General features: G+C 40.7%; 1 protein-coding gene across 2 annotated transcripts in view; it reads left to right on the top strand.

Moving 5' to 3' along the window:
- The window catches only part of SPRED2 (sprouty related EVH1 domain containing 2), a 96,567-nt gene that overhangs the window by 30,961 nt on the left and 40,596 nt on the right, over positions 1-25,010 (top strand). Inside the window, exon 1 of one of the 2 annotated variants that reach the window (XM_042445317.1) lies at positions 17,977-18,100. The exons of the other annotated variant lie outside the window; for it this stretch is intronic. Coding sequence (XP_042301251.1) covers positions 18,084-18,100 — 17 coding nt within the window. The 5' untranslated portion in view covers positions 17,977-18,083. Of the gene's footprint in view, positions 1-17,976; positions 18,101-25,010 lie in introns of those variants that run through there. 2 annotated transcript variants of the gene reach the window in all.

Below are 25,010 nucleotides of genomic sequence, written 5' to 3'. Positions count from 1 at the left end.
GTGGCTTCTGGACTCTTAGGACGCATGTATCATTGAAACACCATACCTCCACTGTGACTCGAAGCAGCTTTATTTTTGGCTGTCTGTAACAGGCCATAGCTTACTTGGTAGGCAGCCAGAGGCAGGCAAAGGGTTGGTTTTCTATTTTTCTGTGAGCCTCAAGCAGTTTATCACTCTCTATGGACAGACAGGTGAATCACAGGTTCTGTGGCTCTTGCAGCCTTTTCATGTGGAAGATTTGACAGTAAGACTTAAATTTGGGCTAGGATTAATCCCTGACACTCATTGTCAAGGCACAACTCTGTGGCCTGAGGTTGAAATGGAGATACCTAACCATATGTTGTGTGTGTTTCCTTCAAAATTAAAATAATCACAACCAGACTGCATGTTTTTGTTCTAGACTTGTCATATTTCCTTAACAGATCTCCCAGTCATGTGCCTCTAACATCATTTTGATCTGCAGATATTAGCAGATGATGCTATTTTACACTCCAGTCTATGCAACTCAGTGTGTTCCTGGTCAGCTGGCAAAGTGTCCACATCAGAAGTTTTGATCTGTACGTGGTAAATTGCTTAAGACCTCATTCCTCTCATCTTTAAGCACATAAGATCAAGTGAGCTTTTCTCAAGCGGGGGCTACACCTTCCTTCCCATCCCTCTAATGGATGAAGGAGCTAATTGCAGTGCCAATAATTACTGAAGGACAAGGCTTCAAGCTTCTCTCACAGATGTATATATTTTCAGAATTGCTTTCCAAACACCTGTTGTGCCTAGACTTCCAACAGCTTCTTTGGAGCCATTAATCAAACTGATTCATGTTTTTGCAAGTTCTTGACATGCTTCTGTGCAATTTTCATCTTGCTGAATTTTCACCGAGGTTCCAAAGGTCAGCACTTTTCTATAGATACTCCCAACACTATTTAAATAACATTGTAATTCAGCTGAAGAACAGCTCCAGTAAATGAATGTTGACCTCTTTGTGCATGTGCAGTCGTGGGCAGAAGCATGTAGATAGAGTTGTGGTTGTTGTTGTGTGCCTTCAAATTGTTTCTGACTTATGACGACCCTAAGGTGAACCTAACCAAGGGTTTTCTTGGCACATTTCTTCAGAGAGGGTTTGTCATTACCATCCTCTGAGGCTGAGAGAGAGTAAGTTGGCCAAGGTCATCCAGCAGATTTCATACTAATCTGAATCGTATGTCCTTTTATGGAGTGTATTTCTGGATCCTTGTGGTCTGGATCTTTATAAAAAATATTTTAATGTGGTTTATGATTAAAAATATATTCTCACTGGGAATCTGAAATGGTTCAGTCCCATGCAAAGGTTGCATAAAGGAATTTTTGACATTTTCTTTTGCTTAGCTCTAGATAACTTACTATCATATACTTTCTGTTGTTCTGGTGTGTGTGTGTGTGTGTGTGTGTGTGTGTGTGTGTGTAAATGTATTTTTTTTTAAAAAAAATATTCATTTGAACAATGCAGAAAAATATAAATACATTGAATGGAAGGGGAATGGAGTTTACCTAAGGTTACATTTACAGATAGGAAAGCATGTGGGTAACTTTAGACTAAGTGGTTGCATCCTAAGAATCTGACCTGCAGTCTAAGATGTCTTAGTGAGATGACATGACCAACAGGGGTTACAGACTGTTGTAATAACCCTGGAATCGAAAGGCAGTACTATATGTAATCAGGCTTTACACTTGTATCTGGACTAAGGTAGCCATGCTAAATATTTCTGTTGTTTTTCTCTCAAAACTGAATCAAGGCATGTGCATTTACATACTCACACCTATAGCAATAGCCAGTACATTTCTGTACCGTTTATCAGTGAACTTAAGAACTCCCTAAGCGGTTTACAATGTGTTAATTGCCCCCAACAAGCTGGGTACACGTTTTAGCAACCTTGTAAAGATGCCAGACTGAATCAACCCTGGAGCCCCTGGCTGGTATCAAACTTGCAACCTTGTGACTGTGAGTGAGTGAGTGGCTGCAGTACTAGCATTTACTGCCAGATAACCCCTCAACACAAATAACTAGAAATTGTAGAGTCTACTTTGGTTTTGCAAAGCAGGCCTTTTAAATGATACTGTAAATTGCCTTTCTTATGATGAGGTTTTTTAATTTTTATCCCAGAAAAAGAAAAGGTGAGCCTGGGAGTCTGGAAAAGCTGAGAGCCATGATGATAATGATAAATTTATATGCCGCCCAATCACTGGGAATCCGGCAGCTTACAACAGAGGGGATAATAAACGGTTCCCTGCCCTCAGGCTTACAATCTAAAAGACACGACACAAAAGGAGAAGGGAATGGTGGGGAGGGAGGGGATCAGGTCCAGCATTCTTCTCTCCCTCTGAGGCCTGGACCAAGGCAGATGAAATGAAGGGAGGGCTCTTCTTCTTCAGCCATGCCACAATGGCATTTTATATGCTTGGTTTCCCCCTTTTACTGTGTATATTAAAAGAGGAAGAGTTGATATGCTGCAAATACAGTGCTCCTGGAAACTGTGAGAAATCTGTTACCATACAAAATTATTTTGTTTCCAGGAGTGAGACATTTGTGCTGCAAGTGATAATTCATATTGGAAACAGCTGGTTCTGGAATGGACCAGCCATGTATGTTTGAAACCAAAGATAAACACCTATCCCTAATTTTCAAGGAATAGCACTTGCATGTAAGACATTATCACAGGAGTTAATGCCAGATCTGGTCCAGAGTTTGCTTATAACTGTAGTTCTCTCCATGATATATTAATGTCTTACTATGAATCACTTTATTGTGAGTCATTTGGGGTTATAATTCCTCTAATTTTATTCTTCCAGATGGATGTGCAGTCAGTGAAATAGTAATACTGATCATTTTTCATCATTCATGAACATGGAAATATACTGACATTTCCTGAATCTGTGGATTTCTTCTAAATACAAGTGTTTAAAATAAAAGTTAGAATATGTAATATGCCACTGATGTTTCAGAATAGATGTCATATTGATGAAATAGAGAAAGAGGCATCAGTCTGGGATACTGACATATGTATGCAGAACATTGGCTTGCATAATATATTCTTGCAACCTGTGCATTCTGCTACTGAATTATGTTGGTGCATATGATTAATTATTTATTATTCATTCATTTTATTTCCCAGTGAAACGAATATAAATCCACATGGCTGTGTGGCCTCAGTCTTTTAGTTTCAATTTTCACCCTGCAATAAATATTAGGTTTGGCCCTCCACAAGCTGGTACAAATGGAGTAAGTCACACTGAACCATGGAGCACTTGGGTAGAGGTTGAAGGGGATAATCTCTCCTGTTCATCACAATCATGAGGCTTAGGTTTGGATGCTCCATGTCATGTTGACAGTTTCAGAAGGGATCTCTTGCTAGTTGTACATGGTGTAAAATGGATAGCATCTACTTTTTTGGAATGGTTTAAATTTCTTTAAAGAAGATGGGACAAAAGTTGCACACATTTTGAAAAATCAGATTAAGTGGAACATGCATATTGGTTTTCTTTATCCCTTTATAACTATCAGAGTTGCCACTTTCAAGTCATGATATTACTTTTCTCTGTCTCATTCTGAATTGAGTGGGTGTGAGCTGTTTCATGCTACTCCTAAAACACACATTTGGACAGTTCTAATCTGCAAATATCCATTATCAGGACCCAGAGATCCTTTTCCCTTTGATTTCTCTTTTTTCTTTTCGTTTTTTAAACTATGACCCTTGGTTCTGAATGTCCACACCAAAAACTACTGTTCGTATAACAAAGCACACAGACTTCAGTGTGAAGAGAGCTGGGGGCTGTGAAGTGAAGAGTTACAGTAGGCTTGGAAATGCCCTGAGGTGCCCTGGGCAGGTGGTTGAGGTGGCACAGCAGCAGATGCAGACCTTTGGGGCTAAAAGGTAGTGGCAGCGGCATCCCCAAGAAGCTGTCCTGCCCCCCCCCCCCCCCCGTCCCCACCCTGCCTGGCCATGGGAGCCCAGCATAGTGCAGATGCTGAGAACTGGTCTCAAGTGGGAAAGTGTTAAATGCCTCCTCTACCATTCTCTGGCTACCTGTAAGCAAGTTGCCAGGGCAAAGGCTACTCGCGGCCACCTTTTTTGTTCCTGTGGCCGTCATCCCTTCCTCCTCCTTTTCAACTCTCCTCCTCCTCTGCTGCTCCCCCCCCCCCGGGTTTGCCATCCGCAGAAGTTGAAAGCTGCAGATGTCAAGGCCACGGATACAGAGGGCCTATTGTATGTTCCTCTTATATTATTAGTTCTAATACATAAATCTAAGACACCTATATACACACAGCCCTTTTAGAGTGTGGCTTATGGGAATAAGGGCATATATCTGTCAAAGAAGTGCCTTCTTACAAAGTCTTTTTACACATGCCAGACCTCTCCTTTTCAGTCTCGTCCTCTGTTAGCTGGGTGTTTTTAGCAGCATTGGCATTAGGAACACTGGTGAAGGTGGACTGTAGAAACACATTTTTCCAGTGCTGAGTTGGAGCAGTGTATCTATCTGCAGTAAACAATGCAATAAAGCTTAAGATAAGAAAGAATGAGAATCTACTTTAGCTGATCCTGCTGTAGCTGTATGAATCTGCCTACAGTGGGCAAAGTAAAGAGCAGTACCCCAGAACACCTTACATGAGCAGGAAAACAGAGAGAAGAGAGGAAAGCAGGTAAGCCTGCCACATCTATTCTGAGAGCCTTAGAAAAGCACAGATTTATAAGTCAAAATCAAAAGAAAATGAAACAAAATTATCCCTGGGAACATTTTGGAAGAAACATTCAGGCTGTTTCTAGAAGGTTCAAGATGTTTTTGTTTACCAACTTTTCTGTCAAAGAAGTAATACTCAGGAACACATTTACTCCATTAATTGAAGTATACTTGTGTTGCTGAATGGTTTCAAGACTGTGCTTTGTTTCACCTAATGACTTTTCTTGCTTTTATTATCCAGCATTTTGCCTTGTTGTAACCTGATCTTATTGGATCCTATTTCATTGTAATGGCCTTTGGCTATGTAGTATAAAGAGGTCATGTCCTTCTGAAACTAGTATACTGCCAGTACACCAGGGTTTTCTCTGGGATTCCATTTCATTGGCAATATTATGGATTCTGTGCACAATTGGTGTTTTTATTTTTATAAAATGTGACTTCCAAAAGTTAGGCTACATATTATTGGATGGGTTGAGACTATTGTGTGCAGATTTAGTGGGGTTTAACCATGTTGGAGGCCTGGAACAGAACCCGTTTTGACCCTGCTTTAGGAGATTGGGATGAATTGGTTTTTGTGAGGCAGCTCTGGGGAAGTGTGGGGAATCTGAGCAAGGAAAGAAACTGGGGAGACCAGAGGAGGGAAGAGTGAATAAAAACCACCAACTAAAGAAAACAGCGGGGAAGAGAAGGGCATCAAAATTTTCTGGCAGTGCCCTTGCTTGAGCTTGGTCCAAGCATGGTCTCCAGCCCAAATGCACCAGAGTACAGCACAGGGTTGGCCAGGCCATGAATATTGCAGGCAATCTTTGGGGACAAAGCCAGCCTGAAGTGCAAAGTCTCAAACAGAGGCTGAGATCAACCCGAAAAGGCAGCCCAACTGTTATGCCTGATCCAAAAGAAGATGTGATGTTGTGAAGCCAAGGGACTAGCATGGTATCAGGTAAAAAGTTAGGTTGTAGCTAGGGAAATGGGGAATTAGCTGTAAGTAACTGCTTTAAATTGTATAAATTAATGTTTTAGTACACCACACAGATTCTTTTATATAGGTTGGGATAAAAATATTCTAGAAAAATTAAAATTGATTGTTATTATGTTTAATATGTTACTTCCCAAATTTGCTAAACAGTGACAAATTGTCTCCTGTTCATGTGTAAAAAAGGGACAGAGGTGTACTTTCAGAAGTCGAAATTCTTCTTGAAAGAAGAATTCCCCAATATATTGTTTATGTTTAAAGAAGTGATAATTTAGCTGCCACTGTGAAATCAAACTCACAGAAAGCACGGTTTCATTTTAAAAATGTGGATGACTAGAATTTGACAGGTGGTAAGAAAGTGTTGTGGAATTTGAACCATAATGAGATAACCTTAACTTTGGTTATAAAAGCTCAGGGATTTCCCAGATTGTTATGCAGCAGCCAGAACAAAACTAGAATTATTTTGGGAGGGGGGGGGGATGCAAGAAGTACAGCTTGCTTTCATAATAAAGGAGTGTTTTATTGTAGGTTGTGTTGGTACAGAGTAGCAGCTGTCAGAACATGATATTTTCTAGCATCCAAAGATCTGTGTATATATGCTTCATTTTAAACTGTGTTGAGGCATGTAATGCATTTCTGAATGACAATAACATCCCTCCAGGGCATGAATCAAATCCAAAGGATATAAACAGTGCCAAGAGTAAGAGTAGTCTGCAAGCTGTTTTGTTTTTGATTTTTTTGTTGTTGATTCTGTGTCCTGTTGATGCCCTTAGAAATTCTTGAAATATATTTGATGGCTCCCTGAGCCTCTTGTCTAATTTCCTAGGTTTGACTCTGGCATTAACTTTGTTTCTAACTCCCATGGTGTGTTTGCATTTGCCTATGCACCTAACTTTTCAATGACCATCTAAGCCTCAGTTCCGTTCTTGATTGCATTTGGGTGGTACCTTACTGAGCAAATACTAACAAGCAAGTCACAGAATTCCTCACCTGCAAAGATACTACAGTAAGTGAAGATTGCAACATGTGAGTAACTGACTTCGTACTAGATCAAGCCCAAAGTCTCAGTGCTCTCATCTTTGCCAGCAGGTCTGGTATGGATAGCATTTTATTTGTTTTATTATTGTTTCTTCTGGTTTATTCTCAGGGTACATAAGGTGACTTAGTTATATGGAAAAAAGCATAACATTAAACAGCCTTTAAAAAAAGCTTCCAAAGCAATTAAAACAACAGGTGAATTCACTATAAAGTTAGGGTTCTTCTGAAATGGCCTGTCTTTTCCCAGTCTCCCCCACTCCCCTCAACTGCGGATAGATATGGAAGAAAGAGGACAAGAGGCACTTGACCCTGCAGCCCATCTCACACTTCCCGCAGGGAAGTTGGATTTTGTTGGTTAGGATTCAACAGGTACCTTCAAGAGATGGATGCCAGGCAGTGTAGATCAAGTGAAACTGTCCATACCAAACTATTTCCAGGGTGCCTGGTGTTGTATCAGTGCCAGTAAATTCAGAAAAATGCATGGAAGAACTTTTGTCTGAAAGGTATTAACAATAGTGGATGGCAAGTCTAATCCACAAGCCAGCTGTTTTTAGAAAGAAGCACTGAACAATCGAGAGGCAGACATTGAGCATTCAGCTTGTGAGTCAAGGAAAAAGGCCTTCATGCTTTAGTACATGAAAGCTGAAACAATGGCGCTGGCTATGTGTGAACAATGGCTCATCTTTTTTTCTTGGACATGGCCTGAGTCCATCTCCTTACATAGGCCATTGCCCCCCCCCTCTCAATCTCTGCCCTATCTGTGAAGGAGTTTAGAAATAATTTGATCATTGGACTATGACTCTGGAGATCAGGGCGTCACACACTCTCAGCCCCAGAAAAACCCCATGATATATTCGCTTTAGGGTTGCCATACATTGGAAATGACTTGAAGGCACACAACAACAGCTTCTTAAAAACTTTAACAGTGATTTTAAACCACTAAATATCAGTTGTATGAATGAGTTGAAAAAAATATAAACCTTTTCACATAATTTTAATTTGTTGCTTTTGGGGTGGTAATTTTAGGGTTGGTTAGTTATTTTTAGTGATTTTAACTGATATCTTTAAAAAATAAAAATAAAAATAAAGAATGATTTGATCATTATCAGTTATCTGTTTTGAGTTAGTTTTTTTAAAAAAAATAAGTAAAACAATTCATATTAAAGAGTTAGAATCATAGAGCTGGAAGGGCAATCCAGTCCACCCCCTCCCTTCTGCAGTGCTGGAATAGACAATCAAAGCACCCCCAATAAATGGCTGTCCAGCCTCTGTTTAAATACCTCCAAAGAAGAGGACTCCACCACATTCCAAGGAAGCATGTTCCACTGTTGAACAGCTGTTACTGTCAGGAAGTTTCTCCTAATGTTTAAGTGGAATCTCTTTTCCTGTAGCTTGCATTCATTGTTCTACACTACACTACACTACAAGGGAGTTTGTTCCACTGTCAAACAGCCCTTACTGTCAGGAGGTTCCTCCTAATGTTGAGGTGGAATCTCTTTTGTTGTAGTTTGCATCCATTGTTCCGCATTCTAGTCTCTGGAGCAGCAGAAAACAAGCTTGCTCCATCCTCAATATGACATCCCTTCAAATATTTAAACAAGACTATTATATCACCTCTTAACCTTCTCTTCTTCAGGCTAAACATGCCTAGCTCCCTAAGTATCTCTTAAATATGATCTAAGTAGAACATGGTTTCCATGTGTTAATGTTAGCTTAGTGTTCCTTTTTTCTTCTGCTATTTGCTGCTTTTTAAGGAGCTGGATTTTGGGATATTATTCTTGGGGCCAAGTGTGAAATGCTGTGTTCTTCCATTGAGTGCCATAAGCTAGGTAACAAAGGGGGAAAGGCTGAAATTCTTGAGAAATGAAGGGTGAAAATGCTTTAAATGAAATGAAGCACTGGAAGAGATTTGCAAGCCTTTTCTATGAACTGAAATTTCAGAAAAGATTACTCAAATGCATAGAATCCTGAAGCAGTCATTTTAACAGACCCATGGCTAGCAGCTAGTCATTGGCCTGGGTGGAAAGAACTCCAAAGCCAGTTCTGGATACCTAGTTGGGAATAAATTTGGATTAATGTTTCTTGAACAGCAACCACTTCCCATGTCACGCAGGGAAAGGAAGGATTTTTGAGAAGTGTATTGTGATAGAAATCAACAGCATCGCGCGCACACACAGGCATGTCAAAGTCCTTGGGTACACTTAACTAAATTCTTTGATTCCTAGCTACTGACAGGAAATTGGTTGATAAGTGTCTGGAGACTTCTATTTGTGTAGATTCTTACATTCAGACACATCTTCTTGATTTCATATTATATAAGCTTTTGATGAGTTTCACTGTAGGATCTAACTAATCCCTTAACTGACAATAACTGAAATTCATATGAAATCCTCAATCCTGATTTCTTCTTAGCTTTCAAACCAGGATACAAGTGCACCAATGTCCCTGACATCTGATGTTGCAAAAAGCCTTGGGAATCTGCACTTGAGGTTAAATCAGAGATCATACTATATCTGTGTGTTGAAAATGAAGCATTCACTTGTGCAAATTGGGTTGCAAAACTCCCATCGTCACTGGCCAGCATAGCCAATACATCTGGCAGATGCTGGGTTGTGTAAGTCTGAGTTTGACAAGGAGATCAACAGTTGGGGAGCCCAGGCCAAACTGACCTCCTAAAATGGTGTGGGGATTGTGTGCCCATCTAGATGTTGCTGGACTGCAGCTCCCATCATTCCTCACCACTGGCTGTGTGTTGAGAGCTGTAATCCAACAAATAATAACAGTAGTCATATGCTACTGGCCTTCTGCATCTTACTACCATCCATGTAGACCTTTATCTTCCATGGATCTCCTTAGTTAAGCTAAATTGATTGGGTGATAAGACTGTCGTATTTAGCAGGCCTGAGAGATAGGCAATCATAGCATTTGCCTTCATGATACTGCCTTCAGGGAGCTTTTTTCCTTGATAAGGAGTAGATTTTTGCAATTGAATATTTTTATTGTCTTGAGTATCTGCATATCCATTAATGACTGAGCTAGAAGTAGAAAATCTCAGTCATTAATTGATCTTCAGATACACAAGACAATAAAAAAATTCAATCGCAAAAATCTATTCTTTATCAAGGATTCTGAGAAGATGTCAAAAATATGACCTTTTCTAGATTCCAGACTGTGACATTTATCATCTTCTTGCTGTTGAACCTTTTTTAATGGAATGTTTATTTTTAGCTTTGTTTTTGATATACTGTACCGTACTGTACTTGACATTATATTCTGACTCCCAAAAATCTTGCCAGTTGCATATTCTGAAGTGAGCTCACACCTAACCTGTCTAAAACTGGTCTTGTCAGCCTCTCTGTCACATCATGGATCTTTGCCCCAGGGAGACAAAACACCTCCCAAGACTTCTTGTCAAGCTCACAAACCACTGGTTCAGTACTCCTCAGCAAGGAGTTCCCCCAGCATCAACACACACCTCCTCTGAGGCTTAGCAGTGGCTGTTTCTTGCAGACGTATTCCCAGGGTCCCTTCCAGGACTGCCGGTTCTGTTCTTTTCAGGAGAACCTCTTGCTCCCTAATATGCTGAAGTGTCTTTACCCTGGCCTCCAGCTGCTGGACCATCTATTCCAACAGGGCTACCAACTTGCACTTGGTGCAGGTGAACTTACCTACATCCATAAGCAAGAAGATAAACACCCCACAATTGTTGCAGGTGACTGCAGCCGCTCCCTCGCTGTCCATACTGAGATGTCTAAAGTAGTCAGTGAAACAGGACTCTGGGCTTCCATCTCCAAAAGTCTCCTGTTAAACGCCCTCAAAAGACCCCTGTTTGCCTTGCCTTTTCACCAATTCACCAAGCTGAAGAGTCTGGCGCTATAGCTATATAGAGAGCTATTGATTGCTAGCTCCTTCCCCAAGCAAGTCTCTGACTCACTTGCTCTGAGCAAAAGCCCTTCACTTAGCCCTGTAAAGAAAAACAGTTACTTTCTGCTCTGTGTTGTGAATCTTACTGGTTAGTGAAAATTCACGTGCAGTTAGGAGCACGCCTCTGAAATCAGTTAAGATCAGCTAGGCTGCTAATTCCACCTCAATGCCTCACAAAAGCCCCACCACACAGGAGCATAAACACTCCAAGTTTGAAAAGAACTCACCCAATGAAAATGGCTTCTCAGCCACTGGTTTTTCTCTGTCTCCTCCTCTGCAGGAAATGTAAAAGTTTCTACCTTATCTTTCAATACAAATCCCCAGGTTGGTTTACAATGAGTGTGTCTGCTTTAAAAAGGAATAAAAGAAAGTGGTCAGTCCATCCAGTTAAATGTTCGTTGTCCAGAATATGTATGCCACTCCAGTAATTCACCCTGACTCTGACCCCTGATCTAGAAACTGAGAAGGCAGTGGACCATTGAATGTCCAGAACCAGCGAAAGAGTGCAGCTTCTATGCCAGGTTTGGTCTTAGGAGGAAGACTTTACACAAGAAGAAGGAGAAGTCAGAACAGAGGGATCAATTATGCTTTTTAGCTCAGCTGATAACCAAGGGAGGGTGGCTTTGTCTGAAGTGGTATAAACATTCTGCCTCTTTGCTTGAAATTTGTCTCTATGTCTTGTATAGGGAATGAATGAGAGTTGCTGTGAACCTAGCACTGCAGCTCTTTTAGTCAGGTGTTGTGAAACATGGTGATGGCCAGGTTTCCCTGGCATCTCTAGCTAGGCTGATGTTTTCTTCCAGTGAGTAGCTGCAACATTCGGAAGGCAGTGAGAGTTACTCTACCTGGTTGTCCACCCCAACCCCAGCAAAACCCTGGTGCTGCAATTCCATCAGCTGGGCAAAGGCCAGCTTTGGAGGCAGTTGCTCTTGTCCAAGCTTTGCAAAATGTATCAAAGTAATTCCTTTGGTGTACTGGTTTTAATGGGAATTGTATTAAAGAATAAAAAGGGTTGGAAAAGTGTAGAGAACTATAAATAATTCACAGCGTACAGCTGTAACATTTTATGTTGTATGGTTCTGAAACAGTTGGAATTATTTTAATAAATCAGAGATTAAGTTTAAAACATTCAAACCAATTATCATGCTGTTGATAAAGCAGCAGAGATTGGGCTTTTTTGGACTGCATGCTGTCTGGGGGATTCAGGGAGTTGTATTCCAAAATGATAACTTTTCCAATCTCTAAGTTGTTTCAGCTCATGTTCTTCTGCTTCCTATCCTGTTTTCCAGTTGCTTTTGCTTTTCTCCCAGTCCTTGCTACTTGCCTTTCATCCAGGGAGACATAGGCCTGAAAGAGACAGGCAGATTGAGACAGCTTCCATCTGTTATGGGGGCATGGTGTTTGCATGACACATGCCCCTGGAGTGCCTGGGAGCTGCCCCAGGGCTACCCCAAGGCCACCTAAGCCAGCCCAAATACGACCCCAGAAGGAGCTTGTTTTTTCTGCTCTTATTTGAGGCCACTGTGTGTGTTCACCGCGGCCCTAGGGTGATGATGCTGGGAGTGGCTTCTAGCCACTCCTTCCTGTCCATTTGCTTCACCTTGTCATAATATGTTAGGCTGGGCCTGCCTTGGCTGCCACTTTCCTCTTGAACAGCTAGAAAATTAGACTGATTTTAAAGAATCGCAAGCAGGGGAAAATGCCACTTTCAATTATTGTATGGTACATACCCTATTTGTAGTATTTTGAGCATTAGACTATCACTTTGGAGACCAGGGCTCGAATCCTTGCTTTGCGATGGAAACCCACTGGGTGATCTTGGGCAAGTCACACTCTCACAGCCTCAGAGGAAGGAAAAGTTAAACCGCCCTCCAAACAAATCTTGCCAAGAAACCCCTGTGATAAGTTTGCCTTAGGGTCACTTTAAGTCCATAATGACTTGAAGACACACAACTACAACATATTAGTGTAACTTCTGTAGATCCCACACCAGCCTAGTATAATCATTTATCAGTAACTGTATTTGTCGGTAAAGTACAATAACATCCAAAATTCACAAAACATTTACACCCTATGGGGCCAACCAAGAAGCACAAAGATACATGTTGTAAGCTTTCAAAGCTCCATTAGCTTCTTCATCAGAAATTGGACATTCCTCACAGCTATTTTTCCCATTACTAAATCATTTCAAAGCACGATGGCAGCCTCTACCCAATCTTCCATCTGTGTGGTGTCAATTTATACATCATCCCTAGATGGTTCCACATGGTCACCTTACTCACCATTCTCCCACTTATACAACTAGTTCACCATCCTGGGCCTCAAGGATGCGTATTTTCATATTGCAATCCAGCCAATTCACAAGTATTTCTTTACATTCACAATAGGGACCTAGACCTACCATTTCAGGGTATCCCTGTTCAGCCTTTCCATTGTATCCAAGGTGTATGTATGGCAGCTGTGACTGTCTATATGAGGCAACAAGGAGTCATTTTCTACCCCTGTATTGAGGACTGGCTTCAGGTAGCTCCCTCCACATCCTCTCTCCCCAGTATCAACCTCACCATCCATCTCCTTCCCTCTCTTGGACTTGCTGTAAACCATGAGAAATCTCGCCTCCTTCCACTGTTTTATCGGTGCCACAACTCACATATTTGGCACAACTTATCTTCCAGACAGCCAGTATCGATCCTTTCTCAGGGCACTTCTTCAATTCCTCCAAATTCATCAGATAACCAGTACAGTTCAAGACATAGAGGTGCTCCTTGGTTTCACGACCTCCACAAGAGCCATCATCCCTCTGTCTCTCCTTCACATTTGATGACTACAGATTTGGTTTCTCTCCCACACAGACTTTCTCAACCTTGGCCTTATGGTACCAAGAGCAGTTTCTCAGTCCCTCCTCTGGCGGTTTCAGTTCAGCAGTGTTCAAGTGGAAATATATAACAACATATTAAAATACAAAACACAATTAAAAACACATAAATGTGCAGTTAAAATACAACATTATAAAATCATTAAAATACAGTCAGAGTACATACACAACTAAAAAGTCGTAATTTGAAATTGATTGGGTAGGCCTGCCAGAAGAGAGATGTCTTTAGTGCTGCTTTAAATGCAGTCAGTGTTTTCAGCTGTCATATGTTCTCTGGCAGGTCATTCAGCAGCCTGGGGGGCAGCAGAGGAAACAGTCCTCTGGGAACCTGTTGCCTGTCTAGTCTTGGCCAGTTGGAGCAAACGTTTTCCAGAGGACCTGAGTGTACAGGGCGGATTGTATGGGAGAAGGTGATCCTGTAGGTAACCTGGCCCCAAACCATGTAGGTAACACCCAACACTTTGTACTTTGCCTGGGAATTAATTGGCAGCCAGCAGAGTGATTTTAAAATCTATGTAATGTGATCACACCTAGATGTACCTGTAAGGAGTCTGGCTGCCATATTCTGAACCAGTTGGAGTTTCTGGACTTGGTACAAAGGTATCCCAACATAGAGCAAATTGCAGAAGTCCAGGTTACTAGCGTGCGCACTACCATCTTTAGCTCCTCTGATTCTAGGAAGTTGGCGTGTCAGACAAAGCTGATAACAGGCACCCCTGACTGTCACATCTATATGAGCTGATATTTGGAGGGACATATCCAGGAGCACTCCCAAACTGCAAACACAGTGTTTCAGCAGGAGATTAACCCAATCCAGAACTGACTGACAAACCTCCAGCCCCAAATTAGGACCTTTGATTGTAAGCGCCTCTGTTTTGTCCAGACAGTTTCAGTTTGTTTTCATTCATCAAACCCATTACTTCTTCCAAGCATTTGGAGGAGACACACTATATTTAGCTGAGACTACATTTGAAGGTATGAAGAAGTATATGCACAGCACTCTCTTCACCATTGGTGAATAACTTGCTAATCTCCCACTTGTGTGAGTTACAGAGACTACATAGAAGAAAGACAAGTTGCTGTAACTGATTTGTTGAGTGGTCATCTGTGAACTTGCACAACCACGCCAGTCCTCCCCTCAATGTGTCCTCCCTTTCCCATGTTTCATGGATGCCACATGCAGTGTCTACAAAACTGAGGTCTCTAGGTGGGAATTGAAAATTAAAGCTGCCTGGAGTTGGGTGGGGCCAGGGGCAAAGTCCTTTATCTAGCTCTAAAAGTTTTGAATGAAACACTGCACAGGAGCAGATAAATTTATGTGAGTTCGCAGATGTCCACTTGAAGAAGCACAGTTAATAACCTGTCCTTATTGAGAGACAGCCATCCAGTCTCTGTTTAAAAGCCTTCAAAGAAGGAAACTCCACCACTGTACATGTTAGCATGTTCCAATGTCAAACAGCTCTTACTGTAAGGAAGTTCTTCCTAATGTTTAGGAATCTCTTGTAGTTTTAATTTATTGCTCTGTGTCCTAGTCTCTATAACAGCAGAAAACAAGTTTGCTCCATCCTCAGTATGGCATCCCTTCAAATATTTAAGCATAGCTATCATGTAACCATATAAAACCATTATTGGGGTTATATCTACTCAGTGGTTTCAGGATGATGGGTCAATTCATGGACTTTTTGATACCTTGGGCACATTTGGGTTTGTATGCTCATCTAGCTCTGTAGTGTCATTCTTTCCTTTTGGTATTTCCCATTCCCAAAGGACAGGTGTCTGAAAAGCTAAGCATTGGTTTGTTTTCAGCTACCTCCCCCCAGACATGTTTTGAGGAGGGTTTAATCTTTCAGGGAAGGAAGTAAGCCTTTAAATAAACATCAGACAGCTTTCAATTTCTGGTATCTTGAAAGAAAATGAAATCTTTCTAATACTTCGCTCATTTTTGCCCAACTGTGCTCTTGAAACTGCTTCAAAGGTACTTCATAATTTCCCTTTTTCTACCTTGAAAAATCAAAGTAAATTAAAAGCAATTAGAGCTTCAAAGTCAGCTGTATTTAAAAATAGTACAGTTTTTCCTTGTGCATCTTTTTCATTAGCATCCTGTGCTTTTGCAAACAGCAGCCTGGATCTTTTCCAGTCTTCTCCTTCTCTGTTAGTTGATAACTTAGTTGTGACCAAACCCTTTGAAATGATTATATAAATAAATTGCAGCTTTCTTTCTCTTTTATATCAGAGTTCTCTGTGCTCCTTTTGATCTGACTCACTTGTACTTTTCACCAACAACTGTCATCGTCTTCACCAACAACTTCTACTTGCCTGCTTTGTCCCCTGTAGGCTGAAGACATAGTACACAATTAGATGAACATTAGCACACAGCTAAACTTACACAAGTATGCAGCAATAATCTGCTATGTTCGATACTCCTGAAATTCTTCACTCAGCTATCAAAAACCACCCTCTTCCAACTAAAATCTTGGTTATGCACATTTTGCAACATACCTCATATATATCCTTGTAGCTAACTCTGGTGGCTGGTCCAAACATGTGAAGCTCAAAAGTCTTGCAGTTATTCATAGACTCATAGAATGGAACATACTGTGCACTTGGAAGAGACCTCAAGGGCCATCCAGTCCAATCCCCTGCCATGCAGGAATACACAATTAAAGCACCCCTGAAAGGTGGCCATCCAGCCTCTGCTTAAAAACCTCCAAAGAAGGAGACTCCACCATCTCTGAGGGAGTGTGTTTCGCTGTCGAACAGCCCTTACTGTTAGAAAGTTCTTCCTAATGTTGAGGTGGAATCTCTTTCCCTGGAGTATGCATCCATTGCTCTGTGTCCTTGTCTCTGGAGCAGCAGGAAAGAAGCTTGCTCCATCCTCAATATGACATACCTTTAAATATTTAAGGGCTGTTCCCCTATTCTCTAAAGCAAGCCTGCACAACATACAGCCCAGGGGCTGCTTGCCGCCTACCAAAGGATTTTGGGTGGCCTGCAAGGATGTGGAATGACTTCAAGACTCTTTCACTGCCTGGTTTTCTCCCAAGGAGAGCCAGGTGGCAAGCAGAAGGACAGGTGAACATTTGCTCCTCAAAGCTCCTCCACTGCTTGGCCTTTTCTTGACGAGAGAGACCTGAATGGTGGAGGAGAAGGATGGGTGAGTTTATTAAAATAGTTTAATCATTAATTATGCCTTTACTTTGAAAGTGAGCTGCTAGACACCTATCTGTGGCCTGGAGAAGTTTAGCCTATTTTAATTTTGGGCCCCCCTTATTGCCAGGTTGTGCTGGTCTGCTCCAAAGTCTTTGCTTGTCCTATTCCTGGCATTTCCACTGACATGCCTATCCCCCTACTTTAAGAAGATAGTTGCTAATCTCTCTCTCTCTCTCTCTCTCTCTCTAACTTATTCGCTTATCCTGGTAACTTTGTTAGATAATTTATACTCTTGGAGCCAAACTACACATTCAGAGAGAAATGCAGGAAGGTGAATCCATAGATAATTGATGGGCAAGATGAAGTGTTATTCTTTCCTGCAAAACCCCCCATTCTGCAGTTTTTCATCTCTTGTTCTCAGCTGAGAACCAAGTTCGGAAATAAGGCTAACCTAAGGGGGAAATGACATATTGTGGGGTGAGGACCAGGAGAGGATGCATTTGCAAGGGGAATTTGGAAGTGCTTAAGGGGTTACACATATCTTCCTGCCACATGCCTGTTCCCCAGTACAGATCCAACACTCGTACTCTGAACTCCATCAGGCAATAGTTTTCACCTTCATTAAGCCATAGTTTTATTGATCTGTGCATGAACCAAAGCTGAGCAATCCTCCTTTGCTATTTCCTACATTGTTTCCAAAAACGGTGGTCAAGGGATATGATAAAATGATTCTAATGTGTTTCAAGTACTCCTGTCCCTTGGCTGAGGAAACAAGTTTAACTACCTGGGTGGCAAACTGAAATGTTGTAGACTCATTTACCCTTTTTTGGCCTTGGCAGGTCAGAGGTTGTACAGAGCTGGCCTGTTCCACTAGAATGTCATTGATAAATTACATGAAGATAGTAATGCTCTGGCTCTTTGCTGATTGGCTTCCTTTGCAGTCACCAAGTAAAATGCCAAAGCTACAGTTTTAGTCCCTATCTGAAAAACAGTGCAGAACTCTGTGTGTGTCTGTGCACGTGCATGTGCACATGTACGTGCATATAGACACACGTGTATTTCCTATTTATTCTAGAGTTTGTTACTAGACAGAGAACAGATTTTTTTTAAAGGAGGAGCTGAAGAATGAAGTGGAGGTGTCGCTGGTCAGTTCTTCATGTAATTCATTGTGGGAATCAGGATACTGAAATATGAGGAACAACGTAACTGGCCTATAAAATGCAGAATAGTCCTCTGATGACTCATCTAGTACAATGCAGTATATTTGTCAAGGAGACTGAATCATGCATGGGGGAAGCCACTTTTCTACTAACCAGCTGGTGCTCGACTCAGCAAGGCAATCCATTTTATCGTATGGTTTATTGTGGCAGTAATGGCAAAACGGCAAACACTGGGGTATAAAATGTAGAGGAAATGGCATCTGATGGCAGGTATGTGCATTTTCCTTTAGACTTTGCATGCATGTTGGTGCTCACGTAGTTCATCTCTCCCCCCCCCCCAATTCATCTGTCCTAGTCTTTTTCAAAATAAATCTGCAAATCCTGTTGTTTTGGAAGGAATGGTGGATTTCCCCCCACTCTTTAACAGATATATTAATGACAGTAACATATGCGTATGTAAGTTGTATTATACAAATACTTTATAATTGCAGTGAAGGGGAAGAGATCAGTGCTTACCTTGTCATGAACAGAGTGAATGGGAAAGAGGAAAATGGAGGTTGGAACAGTGATGCATACCACTTGGGATGGTGGTGCAGTTCTTAAGCTGAATTAGCCAGAAGGCAATTAAATTATCTTCAAGTTATCAATATCAGTACGAATGTTTTAAGTGTCTTGTTGACACTTAATTTTAATGTATCCTGTAATGATAGAATTTTACATTGTGTAATAGAAGGAAGAATCTCTTTTTAAGAAAATGGCTTGCATTTGACCAAATTTTTAATTGTTTTATATATTACCAAACAGTATGTTGCTATTTTTGCCTGTTTTCAAAGAAATAGTTGTGTCAGTCTATTTCAGCATTCTTTGCTCCTGACAGAACTTTAACGAAATACATGAATACAAAAGATAATAAATTCATACTCAGGTGCAAGTCTGTTTATGGAAGTGTATTGTGACACTTGTATTTTGCTAAAGACCTGGTCATTTATTGGTCCTGCAGAGCCCGTACGTTCACAGTAACTGCTTTGCCTGTAAAGCACAATAAAACATAGAGAGCTATCCCAGCCTAGATGGAAGATATGCCTAGAATGGCATCATGATCCAGCCATCTCAGAACCCTTATAATGTGCTAACACTTTCCTGCCATCTTTAATTCTCTTCTAGGTCTGTGTTGTTCCTTCTCAAGCTGTATTGGTAGTGAAGCTTGCTGATAGACCAAAGAGAGTTTTGGTGGGGGAAAATGTTGAATGGATGCTTTTTTCTTAGCTTCCTCTTGACTACTCTTCAGCAAACTGCCATAGCTTTCCCATCTAAGTACACTGGTACCCCGGGTTACGAAATTAATTCGTTCCGCCGCCGCTTTCGTAACCCGGGATACTTCGTAAGCCGAATAGCCCATAGGCGCTAATGGGGAAAAAAGCCGCGGCTGCGCCGCGGCTCCATTTAAAACAGCGCCGGGGTTTTTTCGTAACCCGAAAAAACCTTCGTAAGCCGAAACAATAAATCCCTATGGGATTTATTCGTATCCCGAAAATTTCGTAACCTGGGTATTTCGTAACCCGGGGGACCAGTGTACAGATTGACTAGAATTATTAGGCCATGTGGCCATACTAGCTATAGCCTTGAGAGGTGTTTGGTTGTTAGGTTACGTATATACTTCACTATAAGTTGGCCTCATGTATAAGTCGAGGGTAGGTTTGGGGCCAAAATTATGGACTTTGATATGACCTGTGTATAAGTCAAGGATAAAACTTAGGCGCATCTGACAAAGGGTCTAAAGGATGAAGCAAGGAAAACAGTGCCAAACAACTTACCAAATTCCAACACTAGGCACAACTGTTTGTGCTTATCCCAAAGGCTGGATGGATGAGAGAATAAAGGAGGGGGGCAATGCTTCCAGGACAGATTATGCTCTTGCTTTTCACCAGAGCATGGTTCCTTTTTTTATTAAGAGTTAAAGTACAGTATTTACATTGACTCATAGATAAGTAAACTCATATTTTTGGGGTTAATTTTTTGAATAAAATTTCTAGACTTATACATGGTATATACAGTATATCTAGACAAATTGACAAAATATTGTAGTGGGCTATCTTTGTGTTTTTATAGCATACCTGTGTAAATAAGATTTTAAACAGTAATTCGCCTAAAGTTTATTTTAAGTGATCATATGAGGATCCTGTAGTGAAACATCAGAGGATTTACTGGTTTTAATGGCTTATCCTTTCAAACCTGTAGTTCTTTGCCCAAGAACTGGGAGCAATTTGCTTTAAAACAAACGGAGAAGACCTTGGAAACAGAGGATTCTGTGCCTCCTGACAGATTGCTCCCTGGCATGGATGTGATTTTAACAGAGTTATCATAGGAAAAGTCCCTTCCCATTTACCCTCCCAACTAAAACCTAATTTAGTTTGAAGGTGCCTGGTTTTCATTATTTTCTTTGAGTCTCTTCTCGTTTGTTTTTTAAAAAATGAATTTATGAGAATCCATGAGACACAAAGGGGGGGGAAATGAGAAAAATGTTCAGGTATAAACCTGTTATTGCACTTGGCAACCACTAAATATAGCTTGTTCCATTTTGAAATATATTTCAGTGGAACTCCTTATAAAACAGTGCATCACTTCAGAACTTTACTCCTGTATTAAGTTCCTAGGTCAAAAAGAGCAAACTTGTGTGATGGGTCGCCCTGCGGTTTTCATCTTCTTTTCATTGTATATAGTAGTGAACAAATGTTAGTTTTATGAGAAGTATCTTTCATTAAACACTCACTTCCCCAGTCATCACCATAAGGTGACAGAGTTATTTTAGTATGGCATTGCCAAATCTAGAAAAAAAAACCTACCTAATTACTACAAAAAACAGCCCCTGTTCAAAAAATGAACCCAGGAAATGCATCCTAAGAAAGAATGTGAACCACTTAAATATCTGTGATAGCAGTGCATACATAGTTGCAGTGGCCAGTACTTCACTTGGTATCCAGTTTTCTGCTGAACTGTCTCCCCATACTTGTTCCCAGATGTGAGTGGTTCCCAGATGGCTTACATGTCTGCCACTGGGACCACACTTGATACCAGCTTGATAGAACCTGCCAGAGCATACACTGTACTGGGGTATCACCTTTCTAAGCCCACGGACACTACCATGTCATGGTGAGGCATCATAGTAGGACTTTGTGGAGCAAAGAGCAGGAGAGGAGAGAAGTATATATCTGTGAAGGAGGCTACTTCACCATCAAACTTTGCTAGAAGTAAAGGGGTATGTTGAGCGTGTTCAAGTGAACTAGAATCTTCATAGCCACAATAAGATTACTCAATTGCCTGAGTATTAATCTTCGTTTCATTTCTAATCTATCAGGATAGTTATAATTTGTGACCAAAAAATAACACCTAATGAAATTATACTGAACTATTATCCAAAGTCAGTAAAAGTCACCAAAATAGGCTTAATGATCCATTTGAATATGCTTTGGCAAGAGCAGGAGGTCTCTCGGGGGTCTTTTTTGGGAGGGGGTTACATAGCTTAGAAGTAGCCTGCACCTTTGGCCCCTTGGCAGTCTGAACCTTTGTAGAGAAAGTATTCAAAAAGAATTCTGTAACAATCACAAAATGGATCATAAGGAAGGAGGGAGTCTTTAAAAGTCTCTTGTGGCTCAAAATATAAAGTCAGATGAGATTAAAACAATCTTCTTGAGTTGCATGGGAGTGAGGGAGAAACAGACTGCACTAATACTCTAAAAACTGGAGATGCTGGAAGTAAATGTGCTTAACAGGATACAGAAGGACTTTATGCTGATCTGGTGCCTCCTAGTAAAATCTGCCTAGAGGTTAGTAGGCTAAGAGAGGGCAAGCACAGTGATATCTAAACAGAGTGGACTGGGAGAAATAGCATCCTGATGCCTCTGAAATGGGCAGAACTGCCACTATTTGCCCTTCCACGGTCAGTGGGAATATGAGCCCATTTCTTTCTTTTTCCACAATATTGGTAGAATATGTCTTCCATACGTGGAATGAAGCAGGTTTAGGAAAGCTGCTACAGTTCTGAGTGACTGCACCCAAGCGCTAGAACTCCCTGCTTAAGGGGGTCAGACTGGCTTCCCCCTTCTTGTCCTTCTGTTGGCAGGTGAAGATTTTTTTTCATACTTGCAGGCTCTGAAGAACTAACTGTGTACAAGGAAAGGGCTTTGAGTAGTGGTATATTTTGAATCATTTCAGCTACATGGTTTCATGCTCATATATATGTGGTTTTGTGTGTATCTTCCCTCCCCCCCCCCTTTTTTATAAACATCCCAGGTCCTTGTTATTGTTATTAAAAACAGCTTTGATAAATAATATATATTTCAAAACCCATCTTGCTGTGGTCGAACTGTGGTCCATCAGTGAATCATTGGGCCATCTCTAGTCTAGCAGGACCACATTATCACTTGTCAGCTGCGAAGAATGGTGTGTGGTGGGACTTGTTCAGAGAACTTGATTTTATTTATTCTTAGCAAGGCATTTTAACTTTTGAAGTATGAGGCAAGATCACTTAACAAGCATTAGGGGTTCCTTAATAATTAAGAGCTCTTAAGTTTGAAGTCCTTGTATATCAAAATGCTTAATCTAGATAGAGCGATCAAGTCATAGAATCATAGAGCTGGAAGACCACAAGGGCCATCCAGTCCATGCCATGCAGAAAATCACAATTAAAGCATCCCCGACAGATGGCCATCCAGCCTCTGCTTAAAGACTTCCATGGAAGGAGACTCCACTACACTCCGAGGGAGTATGTTCCACTGTCAAACAGCCCTTACTGTCAGGAGGTTCCTCCTCATGTTTAGGTGAAATCTCTTTTGTTGTAGTTTGCATCCACTGTTCTGGGTCCTAGTCTCTGGAGCAGCAGAAAACAAGCTTGCTTCCTCCTCAACATGACATCCCTTCAAATATTTAAACAGGGCTATCATATCACCTCTTAACCTTCTCTTCTCCAGGCCAAACATCCCCAGCTCCCTAGTTAAAATAAAATTTAAAAATAAGTAGAATATCAAAGACGGAAGTAAATCTATTCCTGCCTGATTGGACATTATTACACAAGAGACAGAGGGGCTAGGCATTCAGCTAGACTAACATGAACTTTAGTTCACTTATCTCTTCTCAGCCAGTGATAAAGAAAGAATTAATATCTTCCAACACTTCCTGCATCAGTGTTTGCTCCTGAGGTATGAGTGCTGGTTGCTGTTGTTTTTGATCCCAGATAGGAAACTAATCACTAGCTCATGGTCTCATGCTGGGACAAACATTACATAATACTTTTTTCTTTTCTTTTCTTTTCTTTTTTTTTTGCCATGAGCAGTGGAGAATTGTCTCCTTTCAACAAATGGTCACAGGGATGTTTGCTAGCTTTGCTTTCTTGACTTAGTGTCAGTAGTCTAGTGCTTCAAGTAGCAAGTCCATTCTTCCATGGAAATGAAATTCCTAGCATTGCTCCATCTAGGGAAAACTCATTATACCACCCATTCCAGTTTCCTGTATCAGGTCTCCCCCCCCCTCTCTCTCTCTCTTTTTGTATCTCTCTATCTATCTGAAAGGGGGGCTGTGTGTGTTTCTTTCCTCAGTCTCCATAGAGCAAATGTGACCAAAGCGATATCAGAGGGGGATGCTTTGCATAAAGCTTATCTCTAGACAACCAGCCATAATGAATTCTACATGAGGTTATCTGTTGATTGAAGTATTTTTAGTAAGGTATGTGATATTCTTATATTTTCATTTATGAGCCAGACTTCCTATCTGTTGTTATCAAAACAAAATGCTTTCACGCTTCAGCTAGGAATTCTGTTAAAATCATATATTCCATTTCACATTACCTAACATTTGTCAATATTAATTATTACTATACGTATATTTTATTTATTATCTAAGGAAACAACCAAGAATCTTTGGCACTGTTAGGACTAACAGATATATTTTAGTTTGAAGTTCAATGTACTTCTCTCTATCTCATCACCTTCTCAGGCGCATTTGGTGGGAACAAGAGAGAGGGCCTTCTCAGTACTAGCTCCTAAGCTCTGGAATTCCCTCCCTAAAGAGATCAGGATGGCCTCATCCCTGCTCTCCTTTTGGTAACAAGTCTAAACATTCTTGTGCCATCAGTCTTCTTCACACTAACTAAGGCTGAGATTTTAATGTGCAGGTCTGTTTTTATTGTTGGTATATAGTCCTTTAATGCATTTTAATATTTTTAAGGTTTTGTATTTGAATTCCATAAATTAAAGGTTTTTTAAATCTTATATTTATACTTTTATTAATGCCTTTGTATTGTTTTTAATTTTTACTGTTTTAAATATTTTGTTAGCTGTCCCACTATCAGTAGAAAGGTGGGATGTAAATGAATATTAATAATGGTTGATCATGAGGTTTCTCAGACACATGGAGTGTAACACTGTATTTGAGCTTTGGCTCTATGCACAGAGCATACATATTTGAGAGTGTTTTCAGGGCAAAGCTGAATACAGAAAATGACTACTGTATTATTAAGACTGAGTGCCAGCATGGTATAGTGGTTTGAGTTTTGGAGTTAGTTTACCTTGGGAGACCAGAGTTTGAAACCATGCTCAGGCATTGAAACCCGCTGGGTGACCTTGGGCAAGTCACACTCTCTCAGCCTCAGAGGAAAACAAACCCCCTTTGAACAAATTTTGCCAAGAAAGGTTTTGCTTTAGGGTAGCCGTTCGTCTACACATATTGCACAAATGAAATGGTAGCCTTGAATTGCACATAGTAAGTTTGAAACATCAGGATAAAAAGTGCACTAAACATTTCTCTCTGGTTTACTAATTTACTTCTATCCATTCTCTGCTGGTAATTTGCTTTATTATGGAGAAAATCCACCAAAATATGTCATACACCCTCTACCTGCAGTTCTGAAATAGTACAGTCTTTAGCAGTATTAATTCCTTGGTCCGAATAATATTTTGCTATGGGTTGACGTATAAAGAACAGATGCCTTTTCATAAATTTATGTACTTAGAAATGTAATAATGCTGTTAAGTCGAAAGAAGTGTTATGAAAAAATTTGAACCCAATTCTGTGGGTGAGTGTAGGCAAATATAAATGCTGCCAGGATAAATGCCATCCTGGACAAATTTTAAACTAATCTAAAGTTGGCAACTAAGGCCTGTGAGGTCCTTCTAACAGCGTTAGGATA

This window comes from Sceloporus undulatus, chromosome 1, assembly GCF_019175285.1.
Source record: "Sceloporus undulatus isolate JIND9_A2432 ecotype Alabama chromosome 1, SceUnd_v1.1, whole genome shotgun sequence".
Classification (NCBI taxonomy): domain Eukaryota; kingdom Metazoa; phylum Chordata; class Lepidosauria; order Squamata; family Phrynosomatidae; genus Sceloporus; species Sceloporus undulatus.
This window is presented reverse-complemented; position numbering and strand designations above follow the sequence as displayed.